The 16,214-nt window shown below is 48.6% G+C and overlaps 1 protein-coding gene across 1 annotated transcript in view; it reads right to left on the minus strand.

The window, feature by feature from the left end:
* Window positions 1-16,214, minus strand: part of LOC121657826 (disintegrin and metalloproteinase domain-containing protein 19-like) — a 32,631-nt gene that overhangs the window by 16,151 nt on the left and 266 nt on the right. Inside the window, exons 2-6 of the mRNA XM_042013960.1 lie at window positions 15,939-16,018; window positions 12,666-12,736; window positions 3,074-3,152; window positions 1,976-2,052; window positions 232-424 (exon numbers count right to left, since the gene is read on the minus strand). Coding sequence (XP_041869894.1) covers window positions 232-424; window positions 1,976-2,052; window positions 3,074-3,152; window positions 12,666-12,736; window positions 15,939-16,018 — 500 coding nt within the window. The remainder of the gene's footprint in view (window positions 1-231; window positions 425-1,975; window positions 2,053-3,073; window positions 3,153-12,665; window positions 12,737-15,938; window positions 16,019-16,214) is intronic.

Here is a 16,214-nt window from a genome sequence, read left to right on the forward strand (position 1 = left end):
ACTCACCTTTTGTTCCTATATCGAATGTAGGAACAGCTACAGCCCACCACAGTCCCCAACACTCATTTATTTCTCTGCTGGAGCCACTATTTCACAATCAGCTTGTTACAAACCCCCTTAAATATTCTCCTTTATTTCACTTTCTGAGCTGTGCTCCTAGAGAACAGCAGGGCTGGGAACAGGTGGGATATTTGGAGCATCATGCACAGACCCAGGCTGAGCCCCGCTCACCCTCTGGCCTGGTGCTTTCATCCCAGTTGTAAAGTCCCTGAGCCAATCTTCAGCTGCATCCCCAGTGCCCTGGTAGGCACAGGCTCCTCTCTTCAACCTCAGGTTGTCCACCCTGTAAATCAAGTGCTGGTCTGGGCTGTTGGGAGCTGGCTCCAAGACATAGCTGGAATTGCTGCTCAATACGATGAGTCCTCTGTTGAAACGGGAAGCAATAAAAGGGAAAGTTAATTACTAACACAGCAACTGGAGACAAATCCTTCTGCTGCTGCTGAGCTCCCATCTGACTCTGGCAAGACACTTATCCTTACCAGGCCAGTCAGTTCATTAATAAAAAGGGTGGGGATATTTTGAGTTCAGAGGGGGAAATCCCTGAGCTTCCATATATTAAAATCCATTCAGTGGGCCTCAGACATTGAGGGGCTATTGGAGCATGTGCTGCAACTTGAGAAGTTTAACATGCTTTTCTTTTAGGGGCAATGTAAGCTTTTCAACCGATAGAAGAAATGTGCCTTTAACAGAACGGACCTGAAAAATGTGAAGACTTTGTTTGTCAACAGGAAAAACAGAGTTCTCTCTGGGTCATGCACATAACCAGATGGTCCTGGTTTTCTCAATGAGCATCTTACAGGCAGCAGAGCTGGAAATCCGTGTGTGATGCCCTCTAGAAGATGTGTGGCTTGATGGGCACCACCCATGCCATGCAGGCTCAGAGTGAGAACAGCCACGTGTGCTCATCTCCTGTGCCTCCCCAGCAGTTAGAAAAGGTAACAAGGAGTTGCCAGCAGACAGTGATGGCTCAGGGGTGCAGGAAGGCTCTGCACAGGCACACTGAACATCTCTGTCCCTCTGGAGTTGGAAGGCAGGGCCTAGGAAAACACAGGCTGGCAGAAGCATGGCACACCTGCGACTGCTTTTGCTTTTGGAGTATTTATTGCAAGCTACAGGTGGCTGCACTGTCCTGTTTATCTCACTGGGCCCTTTGGCTACACTCACTAAGATGTCTCAGGTTTGCTTTGGCAGGGGCTGTTTCCTGGCTGGAGCCAGTCCCATCAGGCTCCAGAGCAGATGACCACTAATGTCAATAAAGCCCGTGTGATGTTTTGGAAACAAACTCTGAGCTGGTGTAAATGAATGCAGCTCCTTGGTCACCACAAACTGCTTCATTTAGTCCTGGCTGAGGATACAGACCCCCTTTTCCAGCCAAAGACCCCATTACTCTCAAAGTAAAGGTTTCACACACACAGCCCTGGCACCACCTGGGGAGAAAGCAGACAAGGCTGACAACCCAGGAGAGAGCTCAGACTTGAAGACTTTGCCCCAAAACACACACAAATTGCCAGCTGTGAGAGACTGGGAGAAGGTTTCTGCACTAGTGCAGAGCGTTGGGCTGGAACGTGGTGAGTCCTGTCCCTGTCTGTGACAGATGCAGCCCTGAGCCTCTAACAAGAGTCTTTTGCTTCAGTGGACTCTTGAGTTAAACTCACTCATAGCCCCAGTCCACACTGCCAGCACACAGCGTCCCAGAAGGGGAACAGGGCTGCTTAGGAGGCCACGGCTACTAACGATTCCCCAGTTTCTGCCTTTTCCCTAACATGCCCCTTTTTATGCCCAGGCTGGGTGCCTTTGAGAGCAGGTCTATCCACAGGCTGCTGGGAGCAGAGCTCGGGTGGCAGCACGGGAGCAGAGGCATTCCCAGAGGCATTCCCAGAGGCATTCCCAGATTCGCGCATCTCCAGGCACTCACCGCAGCCCCCGGCATGTGCTGAGCGTGACGCTGGAGTGCTCCCAGCCCCGCACGACCCCGTGGTAAAAGCAGTGGTCCTGGAAGGCAGAGGGAGGCAGGGTTGGCGGTGCAGATTTGGGATGGACGTGGGACATGTGCTATTTTTAGGCGTCGCTGAGTCCCGTGCGAGCGCTGCCGGCACTCCGGTAATTGTTCCCTTTCCGCTGCATTTGGCAGCTGATTATCACCGCTAAATCTCTGTGACTCTGCAGCGAAATTTGGCCTTTCAGCTGCCATGCGCTGCCTGTGCCAGAGCATCAAGCAGCTCCTTGTTGCCAGTAAAAACGGAGAGCTTTGAATCCCCAAGGAAACGACTCGGATGGCTGCAGCTTTAGGGCCGACCCAAAGCTTTCTGCCTGTAACAGGAGCTGCCCATCGATGGCAGCTGGCCCTGGGTCAGGCCCCAAGGGATGTGGCTTCAGCCCTAGAGAGGGTGATACCGTGGGCAGTGGGGAAGCCCCCGTCTCAGGGCTGCTGCTGAGACAAAGGCAGCCTCTGGCTGGGACAAGGAGGCTTTGGGGCAGAAACGCCAACATATTCATTACATCCCTTCCCCTCACCCCGGGGCAGCAGTAGGAAAGATGATCTCATGGGGATTTTATCTCTTATTTTTGCTTTGTGACCAATGCATATCTTTGTGCTGCTGCAGCACAGCCAGCCAAGCCTGCGTGAGATCAGTAATTTATGGGTTTTTACTGAACAGGAGCTTATAGGGGCTGCTTTTCCCAAAGGCTGGGAAGGTGCCCGGCATGGGGAACCTGGTGGCAAAACTAAAAGCAAGGGGTGAGCAGTGTGAGGAATAAACAATTCCCCAGCACCCAGAGAGAGGGGAGCAATGCTGGCGGCTGACCTTGGCTCTCATAACAGAGCTTGGGCAAAACAGAAAGATGTTTTTACCATTTTTGGGGGATGGAGCAGCTTTCCCACTGGAACATTGCAGATCAGAAAGCTGGACTTCCCTCGCCTTTAGCTTAAAGCTGTAGGGATCTGTGCCCTCAAATAAAAAGGCTCCGTAGGAAGATGTTCACCTGCTTCTCCAAGTCTGATCTTGGCACTCACCGTGTGGGTCAGGGGGGTGCTCTGGGCTTGGCCAGTCTGGCTGTAGTGGGTCTCGATGTAGCCTGGTGCAAAGAGGTTTCTGCAGACACAGTGGAGGGGGTGAAAAAAAAGTAAATTAAAAAATAAAGATGGTAAGACCTTTATTTTTATCTGGAGTTCTTTTTTTAGGGGTGCTGGAAAACCAGCTAGATCCAGCTCTTTCTGAAGTCAGTGTAAATATCCCTGCTGCTGTGAACCGCTGTTGTGGATTTGGGGCAGTCAGTGTTTTCTACCCTTAGTGTGAAACCAACTGCAACACCCCGAGAGGGCAGGTGAGAGACAGGGATTCATAGGACACCAGCTGTGCTCTATCTCTGCACTCTGCTCTCAGCATGCCCCTCCTGCCAGGCACTTGTTCCAGGAGCAGTGGCAGCTCCTGGTGGCCCAGGAGCCATGGGATCCATGGCAGGAGCATCACCACGGGCTCTGCTGCCTGTGCAGAGCACACTGTGATGGCAGAGGGTCAGAAGGTGGGAGCACAGCTGACCTTGCCACATCTATCTCTCCACTGCCCTGGCAGGAGCTGAGCACTTCTCCTGGAGCATATCCGCTCCCGGGAGGGCCCCACAAGCCATCTAAGTGCTCTTTCAAGCCATTTATTAAATTAAAACAATCACAGAGAGCCTGTCCCTGAGTTTAATTAGGCACCAAGATCCAATTCCAACAGCTGCAAGTGAACAACTCAATTTTTACATGAGGGCTTTTAAAGACCCCGTATCCCAGCCTCATCACTGACCCTTAATGGGTACAAGTCTCTGTGCAGTTTTCTTTCTGTTGCCAAGTTATGCCCCAGATATACTGGGATTAGATTCAAAGCACCAAGTCCAGCCTAGCAAACACTGCACAGGCCAGTTCAGGACACATCTGGGCGCTGGTGTGAGTCCTCAGCTCAAACCCAGACTGTCTCCACTGCCCATTTCTGAGTACAGTCATAAACCAATCTGCATCTGCATTTCAACTGCTGCCCAGAAGCCGGTTCACATCTTTGTTATAGGAAAATGCTGATTCCCCAATTTGAATTTGTTCATGTCATCCCCATGTACACAATATTCTCCCTGTCTTCAACCCAGGATCAGACCAAAAGTCTATAAAAGGAGCTCCTGTGCACTGAATAGAAAGCATTTTGATTTTGTTCCAGAGGAAACAGCCTTCTCCTTCTTTTTAAACATCTGCATTTGCTAAACAGTGATGTAAAAAAGTACAGCAAGTCAAAATCCAGGCCAAACCAAGAAGGTCATATCCTGTGTCCATCTCAGCAGCCATATAATGTAGGCTTAAAGCAGTTTTTAAAAACAAGAGTTCGACTTGCAAAAATTTGGAGAAGGATCACAGAACATACCCTAGTGATGAAACACAATCCTGCAGCAACCCCACAGCGCTGTCAGGCCACCAAAGTGCCACAGTTGCCATCCATGAGGAGGCCACACACATCCTGGGCAGTGTGTTGTCAGATGCAGCTGCAGCTCGATCCCTTTGCATCCCTGTTTAAAGCATGTCATGCACCAGGTTTTAGAACTAAACTGCTAGAAAGAAAGAAAAAAAATGTTTCCTTCTATTCTTTGCCTGATTTCTTTAAGCTGGATGAAAAAAGCTGTATCACAAGCAAACACAAAGATTTTTCCATCTGCCTTGGCTTTTGGTACCTGGCAGTCAGATCTTACCAACCTTGAAAGCATCTCTGTTTAAAAAAGGGACTGGGTGCCTGTGATATCTAATTAAATTACATCAAAACAACATGAAACGAAACCTTTTATCAGTGTTTGAAAGTGCTTCACCCACCTGGCATCCAAAGGCTCAGACAGCTGAACAAGTACCCACAGCTTAACCACAAACAACTGTGCCACTGTTGCATTTGATAGCATCTGATGTCAGGAAAACAGCAGCTTTTATCTCCACTTTTAAAGTTCAGCATAGCCCAGAAAAGCTCATTTTGTCTCTTTCTGATGTGTTTTTATCACTAAATGCTGTCAGCGACCCGAAGGCAAGGTTGCTGTGTTCAGCTGTCCCAGGTCTGTAAACCCAAGATAAGCAACATCCCACAGAACATAATTCCCTTCATCTCCCTGACTGCAGCATCTTGCTCAGCAAGGGTGCAAGAAACAAATATTTAATCAACAGATTGCATCAACTCGCAGGAAATTGCCTTGAGCAATGCTCTGGCAGGTATCTGGTCTGTGTCAGGGCAGACAGTAAAGCAGTGTGATCTGCCCTGTGCTGTTAAACCGGGCACCAGCCCGTGGGTTTCCAGTAGCTGAGGCTTCGCACAGCCTGCTTGTTTCATTCCCAAACAAGCACGCTTGTGTTTTCCTCCCGCTCCTTTATTCTTGGAAAGCATTAGCTATGAATAGCCACTTGATCTCCCCTTCAGCATCGCCCATGAGGCTCCTCAGAGCTGTGACTCCTGCCCAGCCCCGGTGCTGAGCACCAGAGCCCAGGTTCCAGGGCACAGGATGAGGCCACACAGCACAGGGGGTGTGCATGTCCCTTCCTACTTGCACACTCAGGCTACAGCCCCTTCTAGAGTGGATTAAGGAGCTCTGTCTGAATTTTTAGGGACACTTACACAGCTGCTGAGCTGAGAGCCTGTGGCATCTCCATGTTACAACTGCCAAGCGTCTCTCCACCAGTTGACTCTTACTCTACACCACAGGGTCCCTAAGAAAAGTCCAGTTTCTTGCTCTGAGCATGAAACAGTCCTATTTTGAAGACAGTACCCAGCCTTAATGCAGGGGGGCCCTGGGGCTCTTGCAGCGCTGCCAGAAAGGGCTCTCACAGGGGATTGCACAGGGTGTGGTGGGCAGTGAGGAAAGAGGAAATAAAAAAGGACGTCTTGCAACACCCTTGGTGTCTTATTTTGAGCCTGTAAAATTTCATTCCCAGCCCAACTCACTTCTTTAGCAAGCACCAAGCTTTCCACCAAACTGTAAATAAACAGCAAACAAACCTTGCCACCAAGAGTGCACCAGAGTTGTCAGCCAGTCTTGACTCTCTTTTCCATGTGTACCAGTTGCTGGATAAACAGCAGAGAGACACCCATACCCCAAAACCTTATCTGCCATCATTTCAGGACAACATCCCTGCCTGGCTAAACAGCTGATTCCAGGGGAGCTCAGCCCTGCAAAGCACTGATAGAAGTACATCACCATTTCCAGAGGAACACAGAGTTCACCTCTGTGCTGGAGAAGGAAAATCTGGAAAAAGCAGCACAATGTGATTCTTTCTTCTCAGTTACATTACATGCCTCAGTGACCACTTCTCCAGCACCTCACACTGAAGCTGCAAAAGTCTGGATGCAAAATAACATCACTCAAAGGCTTCTGAGATCCAGTCAGGCAGCTGGCAGATCGCTAGCACACATCATCTTCCTAAAAGGCAGCACAGAGCGTCTCATTAGAGGAGTTATCAGCATGAAGAATTGATGAAGTCAGAGAAAAAGCTGGTTTGGGATGGGAGTACCCTCCTTTGCTAAAGCTCAATAGCAGCTGCAGCCGGTTTGAGGCCAGGGAAAGCTGCACACGAGCACTTGGGATGTTCTAGAGAGGCCTCACACCTTTTCAACAGGGACCAGCTTTCAGCAAGGTCAGTCATTCCCCAAGATCCAGCTCAGCCTCCAAGCTCAGGGTGGAATAGCCTGCTCTTGGTAGGATTTGTTCCCCAGAAAGCCTTGGGAGCCGGGTTAAATACAAGTGAGGAAGCCAAACGAAGGGAGAGTGGCTCGGTGCCATAATGTACAGATGGCCTGAGCCGGTTCCTGCTGATGGCTGTCGTGGAGCAGTCCTGGTCCTGCTCCAGCCTGTCAATGATATCATTGTTTGACACAAAGCCCTCCTTCCTGTTCTGCTCCCTGGAAGGGCCCTGCATGCAGAGCTGACAGCACAGAGCAGCCTGGCTCTGCTGGGATGCCGTGCCAGGGAGGTCACATACCTCACTCATGAACTGAGATGGCTCTCAACAGGAGAGGCAGGCTGAAGGCACGGTGCAAACCCAGCTCTCTCGGCAGGCAGCTGCCCCTGTGGCACTTGGGGATGGGGAAAGGATGTGGATTTCAGTTCTTCTGGCCACTGCTGAGGAGCAGAGAAGCAGCTGGGGGAAGAGGGGATGCACAGCACACCCAAACACTCCCAAAAACAGCAGAAGGAAAGTTGGGACCCTGCATGACTATGTCCTCTTGGGGGAGTGCACATTTCCCAGCTGCTCTACAGAACCTCACCCCTATTTTCCTGATAATAGGAACAGTTTTGCCTGTAAAACATCACTTGCTAGCACAAGTCTAAGAGGAGCTCAGGTCCCTCCATCCCAGGGGACTGCCATGAACACATTCAGTTGCACCAGCCTGGGATCACCCACAGGCACCCAGAGTGCCCCAGCAGCATCCTGACACTCTTGCTAATTAGAGCAAGAAGGACTTTTAATAATTTGGTCCCATCAGCAGCCTTGCTTGGATTCATTTTACAGAGGGGCTAGTCTAGATGGACAGCTTCCAATTTAGAAACAAACAGCAGTATCTAGGAGATGGACATGGTTTTTATTTCCTCCCAAAAAACAAAAGCCAAATCGTCCATGAAGCTCTCACGAGAAACATTGACATTGATTTTTCAGTCATGGGACCAAGAAAAGTGAAGCCTGCAGACTCTTACATGTCTTTCCCTGTCCCTTTCCTCAAATCACAATAAATCTGTCCAGCCAGGCTGCCAGCATCTGGGGGTGGAGGGAATTGATTTTCCCAAGAAACCTGAGACATCAGATTTCCATCTACAATTTGTGGTCCCACTCCATTGCCTCTCAACAGGATCCAAGTAGGGTAAGAAGGGGAATGTGAACTCTTGCCTCTCAGTCACTTAAATATTCCCTAAAGCCAGAATTTATTATCAAAACCTGAAGTGGCCCCATCTTGAACACCACCAACACATGACTCATGACAACACAAGCAGGCAGGCCTGCTTTCCATATCCACCACTAGTGGGAAATGGGAGATTTCAAGCCTCTGGAATATTGCAGTCAAAACCTGGCACTTCATAAAACCAATGAAATCCAATTTTTTTTTCTTGGTGAGTTCCATCCAGATGAGTCCTGGAGCTCTTAAGCTCCCTTCCTCTAGAGCTTTTGCTAAGAACATATTTATTGTGTAAACACAGCAGTTTGGAAGGAAAAAGTGGCTTCCCATCTATTGAGGTGGAACCAAACAAGCCATTTGTAAGGCCTGGGAAAGCATCACAGACTAAAGACTCTCCATCCCCTTCTCCCACCAACACCATCCGTGACATTCACTGTGTAAATTATGTTACCCAAGCGAGATCTGTCACATAGACCCTTGGCTTACCAATAGGAACCACAAAGGTTGCCCAGGGAGGAAAAAGGAAATAAAATAATGAGTCAGTGCACAGAGGATTTAAAAGGCTTCATTTCCTGGTCTCTTCCTCTCTGCCCCACACAGAGGAATCACTGAATATCCCAAGGGAATCAGGAGGCTGAAAAGCAGCTGTGGCTTTCCAGGTCCCACCCCTGTTTTTCTGATGATTCCAAGAGACAGTAGAGCAGGATAAACTCAGTTTCCCTCCTTTGCATGACCCTTAACCCCTGCCCATGAAGGAAGCCCATTAGACACTGATGATGTGTAGCCCATCAGTGGAATAATCTCATATATCCTTCCTGCTCAGAAACAGGCAGCAACTTCCTCACTCAGTTGGTAGGAGAGGTCCTGGAAATGTGCAAAAGCAGGAAACACTGAAATACAAGTGACACACAGATCTTTTACTGCACCACTGAGAGCACCAGGCAGGGCAGGACTGCCTGTCACCTACCCAGTGATACTGCTCCCTGTCAGAGTGGCCTGAAAACAACTTTCTGATGGCTCCACAGGTCAGACCACATGAGCTCTGGACCTCCTTTGCTGTGTCCTCAGCCAGCTGCTGCACATCTCCCCTGGGGCTCTGCCACCCACTGCAGTGGCCAGAATAAGGAGCCGAAACAAACAGCCCCAGGCTGTCCCAGGGACACCCCCTGGAGCAGCCTCCACTACCCTTGGCAGCTGAGAGGAGAGGAGAGGAGAGGAGAGGAGAGGAGAGGAGAGGAGAGGAGAGGAGAGGAGAGGAGAGGAGAGGAGAGGAGAGGAGAGGAGAGGAGAGGAGAGGAGAGGTCTTTTTGCTCCCTTTCCTTCACTGAGGTGAGAAGACAAATTCCATGCAGGTTTCTGCTGTGGAAATGGGAGCTCTCCACTAAGAAGAGACTCACACCAGGCAGTGCTGCCACACACATTGAGAGGCTCTCAGCCTCACCCTGCTTGGCTCAAAGCTGCTTTTTATTAACAAATGCAAATGCCTTTTAAAAAAAAGTCACTTTTCATCCAAGGTTTGCAACTCAGATTCTTCCGCTCCTAAGCCCCAGCCAAATTTAAAGCTGCTTTATAGGCAACTCTCCATATATTTGTTGTTTGTGCAGCTTTGAGCTTTCCAATCCCACAGCTGCAGGACATGGTTTTGAGTCGTTTAAAACAAGCCTGAATCGTTTGAGGGATATATTTATCATTATTCTGAAATGTTAATGTGTCATGAACTCTGCTTGAAACTCCAGCATGCTTCTGACTTCTTATCAAACTTCTGAACAGGAAATAATGCAATATTATGTTAACTGCTAATGCAATAACTGTATTCACAAATATATGAAGCCCAAATGCAGATGTGTGATGAGCTTATTACAAAACACGGGGTTGGGCCCAGCTCTGAAGCAAGATATGCAATAAATTCTGTGTTTCACCTCTGTGGATGAACACAATGTCCTTTTCACATGGAATATGAAATTGAATGGTGTGTACATTTCTTCCACATATTGAAACTGGAGTGTTTCTTCCAAAGCTAGTGCATCCCTAACAAAGTACAGATCATAACACTTCCCCACTTTTCAAAGCAATTTTATCAGTTGTCTCTCCATAAAGAGAGTGGGGAATGTGTGATGAGGCTGCCTAATCCACCAAGACCATCACCTGAAGCAGTTTCAGAGGCCCGGCACATCTGCTCTCTAGTTTTGGATAAATCATATCCCAACCAAACCCAAATTATGCCAATCATTTCATGCTTTCCTTGAACGATGGGAGTCTGGGATGTGGATACAAGAGTAAAACGTGGGCCAGGCGAGTGCACTCACATCCCTGCGCTGAGCCCAGGGACAGAGGGGGAGCACAGCACCAACCTCAGCAGCAAAGCTGGTTCCCAAAGGCTCCTCTAAATTGGAGCAATTAAATGACCCAGTACTTTGAGGCTTATTTGAATTTAAAAAGCCTCAAGTACCTTCCCTGAAGTTGCAGTTCTCTTACACCCACTTTCATGTGAATCCAAAACCTGGAGCTTACAGGCTTTGGACAGCTTTGAAGGGACACTTCCCACTCGGGAGACTTCCCTTTCTCTCCTGCTGCTCGGGCAACAGAAGAAGTCCTGGATGCTGCAGCTACTCAGGAGCCCAAACCTCAGCCAGAACCTCAGCCTCCCCTGTAAGATAAGCAAGAGCAGTGATAAGCTCTTGGGTGCTGTGGAGCAATGCCAGGCTGGGAATGTGAGGGGCCAGGCTGGGCTCTGCCTCTCTCTTCAACAAGGAGAAGAGGTTTGCCTCTTCTAAAAGAGCACTCTAAAAAGTGCTCTGTGGATGCTGATAAATACACAGGGCTCCCAGGGCCTTCATCATTCCTCTTTTAATTCCTAATTTAAGTGCCAAAACTACTTCAGCACTTTCACAAGTCTCTGAAAAGTGGAACCTTTCCACTAATTGCATTTTGGGGGTTGTACCATCACCTTTCTTGAGCAAGGACTTGAGGCCGGGCAAGACTCCCACATGAAGCACTGCTCTCTGTGAATCACCTGCATTTTCCACAGAAAACAAAAATTAAAAATCTCCGAACCAGGTGCTGTGTTTCATCAGCACCAGTAAAGGAGATCCATCCTGCAGTGGAAGTGTGTGCACCCATTTCCAAGCCTGTGTGTATACATCTCAATGAATGAAAATGCATTTCAGGAAACAAACACAATAGAAACCTTCTATTATTATAACTCTGTTTACTAACACCAGCAATGGGTTTTTCTGTGCTGGAAATAGCACAGCACTGCTCCTGCGAGGCACCTGGAGCTTACATCATGGTGCTTGGAGCACAAATGCATCAACCCAGCAAGGATCCTTTCTCTGGCCAGCTTCAGCTGTGCCAGAAACATTCACTTTTGCATAGCAACTGCAGAATCAGCAAGACCTGACAGTCCTGGAAGGAGACTCCCAGCAGCATCAGTGGCTGTGCTGCCTCCCGGCTCAGCTCAGACCTGGCATGGTACCACTGTCATCAGCAGCAGCAATTTCTCCAGACAGGACTGACTTAGCAGTGCTTATGGTGCCTGGTCTTATTTTCCCTGCTGAAACCTGCTCAAACACACAGAATTTAGAGCTGTTTCTGTTTAGTTCTACACAGGTGCATGACTGCCCATGAAAAGCATTCAGTTTTTGCAGCACTGGAACTCTCAGCAGCTTTCGTGGCTTTTTACAGAGAACACCTCGTGGGAGGTACATGCCTTCTATCAGCCATCACATTCCAGGCTTTACTGCAGACAGTGACAAAAAAAAATCTGGTTTTCCCCCAAAACACCCTGAATATCATTTAGGTTTATGCCCTGCCATCAAAACTAATAAGATCTTCTGACACTTCACTCTTTCAGGAGGAAAGCTGAGTCCCCAATCTCTGTGGTTGGGATGTCCATAAAATACATTCAAAATATAACCAAGGTCATTAGTCCCAGGTTATTATTCCTACAGATTCTAGAAGACATCTGGTTGTATTTCCATAGATGATTTTTCATACCCATTTAAAAATAAACACTAACAGTGCAAGTGGACTGCTGAGCAAAGACGAGCTTCTTGCAGCTAAATTCCCAGCTGCTATTCCACCACTGGAAACTAAAGTACTCACAGGGCAGAGGGGCTCTGGAGTGGCCTCCAGACCAGAATCCTTCTCCCTACCTTAATCTCCTGCAGCTTCTGAATTCAATCTACGTCACACCCTGCGACAGCACACAGCATTGCTCTCACATGCCTGAGAGGAGGCTGCATTTCACTTAATGCAAAACCAATTTTTCAGTCGAGTTTAGCATGAAGGGCACTAATGGAATTGAAACTGTCAGATAATTTCTCCTAGGAAGCAGAGCAGGACCTCTTTGGATCACAGCAAATGAAATCCTCATTAGAGTCACACTGACTAAAGCACTGAGCCATTTGGTAAATAGGGAGTTCCATATCAGCAACATTTTCCAGTTAATGTAGGAAGAATTATGATGCAAAAGTAAGTTTACACACTGAGGGCCAGGTCACCATCTGGTTTTTTGCTGACAAAGCTCTGCTATAGTGTGCTGCTTGGATGATTAACATCTGAGGGGACTCAGAATAACCTTGAAATCCAGAGAAGGACTTCCTCATCCTGTCTTTATCAAAACCCTGTTGAAGTCAGTGGAGGTTTTCCTGTTGATCTCACTGTAATCCTTATTCATAATTTAAGTGGGATCACAGTGTGAGGCACAAGCACACTTACCTATTTTTCTCCAGTTCCAAGACGAGCTCCTGGCCTTCTGCCTTTACTGTAACTTCAGCTCGGAGTGGATGCTGTGTGCAAGAGAGAGGCTGCCTGTTACTCACACATCATAGTTATGAACACACCCACAAATACAAACTGCTCCCCTGGGAATTGCAGCTGACCTTAAAGCACCCCTTGCCTTCCTCCTACTTCAGACCTGGAGTGATGGGGAAGGGAAGGGATGTGCCACGGTGGCTCCCAGCTCCAGGCACGCTGCTGCATCCCACAGCACAGCTATGCAGAGCCAGGAAGCGGTACAGGCATCTGCTGGGATGCTGCACCTGAGCTAGAGACACCTCCTGGTGTCTCAGGAGAATAATGTGCTCAGATGAGGCAGCAAATCCTGGTGCTGGAGTGCTTGGAGGTTGGATGGGAAGGGCTCCCTGCACCCCCCTCTCCTGTAGACTGTGCTCAGCACCATATCATAGGACATCCCAGCTTGCCCCAGAGGCTGAAGAGTCAAATATCTGAGCTAGTTAACCAAAGCTTCCTTTGTTGTCACAGCAGAAAGACATTTTTAGGAGCCTATTTCAGGATGCGAGGAATCGCGCCTCTTCCAGAGATTTTCACATCGTTCCTTTACTCGCAGAAAGTGCCAGTAAAAGGCAGGCAACGGGGACCCTTGGATGCCTTCAGACTCCAGCCACTGCACAGACAGTATTTCACAGCTGTTGTTGTTTTAGTCCCAGGAAACCATGACAGCAGCTTTCTAGTGTGTTCAAGCACACGCCACAGCCCTGGTTTGCAACGTGCCTGCAGCTCCACAGCAGGACAGAGGACAGCTGCCTCCCCAAGGCCTGCTGGTTTGAACAGAATCCACCCCAGTTTCTTAGTGCAAGGGCAAATGTATACACTAACCCCAACATTTAAAAAACCCAAATCATTCCAGAGACTTAAAGCACAGACTAAGATTTTGAGAGGAGCAACTGGAAGAGGCTCTGAGGTCTGCAGTTTTACCTCCCTCAAAGTAGAACCACTGCGTAAAGTCAGCTTGGGATTTCCAAGTCTGAATGTTTTCTGGTAAAGAAACTGGATGAACAAATTCCCCAGAAGATAAATAACTCATATTAATATAACAATGCACTTTTTTCAGCTGGAAGAAAAAAAAAATCATGAGGGCTGGTGAAATTATTAAGCCATGGAGTTTTCTAAATCAGTGTTGGAGGAGACTTAGCAGAACAGAACACTGAAAGTGAAAGAAGGCAAGGCTGGCTGAATGGGGTGTTCTGTCAGCCCAGAGATATGCTCACTTGCCATTTCATCAAATACAAATATCTCTTTTCATCAGCTCCCTGCTCATATTCTGGGTTTTGCTCATCCTCCCTTCAGTTTCCAGGATGTGGCATCAGGCCCACGCAGATGATGCAAAACAAGTTAATACATTTAGGATATACAAGAAAGGATAATTGCAAGAGGCACAGTTCCATTTACCGAGTCACAGGTGCTCAGTTCATCTCAGGCTAGGTCTGTTTCACTCACTAACATGACAGCACTGGAGGTTGCCTCACCCATAGCTGAGGGTCTCCATCACCACAAAAGTCTCTTCACAAAGGTTGTGCAAATATCATTACTACTAATGTCTCCCTCCCTTCTCCTTCAGTAATCCCACTGCCTCAGAGTCCGTCAATTGCTGTGTAAATGAAATATCCCAGCTGTATATAAGCTTTGCTAACACTCATTTCAGAGCCAACAGGAACTTGCCTGAAACAAACCAAGTGTGACCCCTGAGACCCAGCAAATTTGTATAAGGGGAAATGCTCTCCAGATGTATTTGCATCACTATCAATAACAGAACCAAAACTTGCAGGCAGCATTGCAAGGGCATTTTAAAAAGAATTAAGATCACGAGAGAGTCATTGTAGAGTTTTTTGTGTGTAAGAGGACACAATAATAACTTTTAGAAAGTCTCATCATATGGAAAAGACCCATTAATAAATTCCCAAATAACACCACTACATTCAAGAAAAATGGCATGTCTCCATAATGCTGTAGCTTCCCTTTTTTTGGTTCACAATGTAAAAAACATACTCTGGAGTTCCCTTTTTTACTTAATCACACAACTGCAATTACTTCTTGATTGCAACAACACAAAGCCTGGGAAGGCTGAACTGTGTTTTGTGTTTGATGTTGTCAGGACCTCAGTGATTGTCAGAGTCTGGAGACGATTGACACATCACTTCATTCATCCATGTAACAGCAGCAGGGGTGAGATGTGTATTAACAGAGACACAGCTAAACCCACCTGAGCTGCTGGCTGGCTTTTCTTACCTCGCAAAGCACCCTCACAGCTGGGATTCCCAGAACCAGAGAATGGTTTGGGTTGGAAGGGACCCTAAAGATCATCTTGTTCCATCCCCATGCCATTGGGCTGGAACACCTTCCACTAGGAAAGATGGCTCCAAGCCCCATCCAACCTGGCCTTGCACACATCCAGGGACAGTGCATCCACAGCTTCTCTGGGCAACCTGTGCCAGGGCCTCGCCACCCTCACAGTCAAAAATTTCTTCCAAATATCTAATTTAAACCTGTCCTTTTTCAGTTTAAAGCCATTCTCCCTTGTTCTGTCACTCCATACCCTTGTAAAATGTCCCTTTCCAGCTCTCTTGCAGCTCTTTCAGGTGCTGAAAGGTGTGACAAGGTCTTTGCAGAGACTTCTCCAGGACGAACAACCCCAACTCTCTGAGTCTGTCTTCATAGGAGAGGTGTTCCAGTTCTTGGAGCATCTTCACTGCCCAACCCTGGCCTGGCTCCAACAGGTCTATGTCCTTCCTGTGCTGGGGATCCCAGACACAGCACTGCAGGTGGGGTCTCACCTGACCAGAGTAGAGGGTCAGAATCCTGTCCCTTGACCTGCTGGTCACAGTTATTTTGATGCAGCCCAGGACACAGGTGGCTTTCTGGGCTTATCTTCTCCTACAGCAGATTCTTCTATCCCTAAATGCCACTGATTGCATGGCCCCGCTCCCCTTTCACAGACATCGATCAGGTAGCTACAGACCGAGGCTTTAAGGCATGGCGGAGGGCAGGGTGAAAGCAGTTCCCAGAAGTGCCAGCCAGCTCACACAGCCTTTCCTGCGATCTGGAGGAGCTGTGGCAGCTCCTGGCTCATCCTCGCAGCTTCACAAACCCGAAACGCGCATCGCCAGGTGCTGTGCTACCCGCGACATCCCCCCTGCCCCGGAAAGGTAGGGCTGCAAACAAAGCAGAAACCAAGCGCTGGGCGCGACCTACCTTGGGGCTGCCGGAGCCACCCGGGGCTGCCCAGCGCGGCACCACCACCTCGGGCTGGAGCTGCACCTCAGCGGCCGCGGCTGCGGAGAACAAGAGGAGCGGCTCAGCACCTCCGGCCCCTCCGCACCCCGGCGTCAGACAGCACGAACCCGGGGCGGGAGAGGAGAGGGAGCTTTGCGCTGGTTGTGGAAAAGCAGGAGGATCCCCCATCCATCCATCCATCCATCCATCCATCCATCCATCCATCCATCCATCCATCCATCCATCCATCCATCC

This window comes from Corvus kubaryi, unplaced genomic scaffold (genome assembly GCF_017639235.1).
Source record: "Corvus kubaryi isolate FWS band 111438036 unplaced genomic scaffold, C.kubaryi_AGA036_p1.0 split1-37374, whole genome shotgun sequence".
In the NCBI taxonomy this organism is placed as follows: domain Eukaryota; kingdom Metazoa; phylum Chordata; class Aves; order Passeriformes; family Corvidae; genus Corvus; species Corvus kubaryi.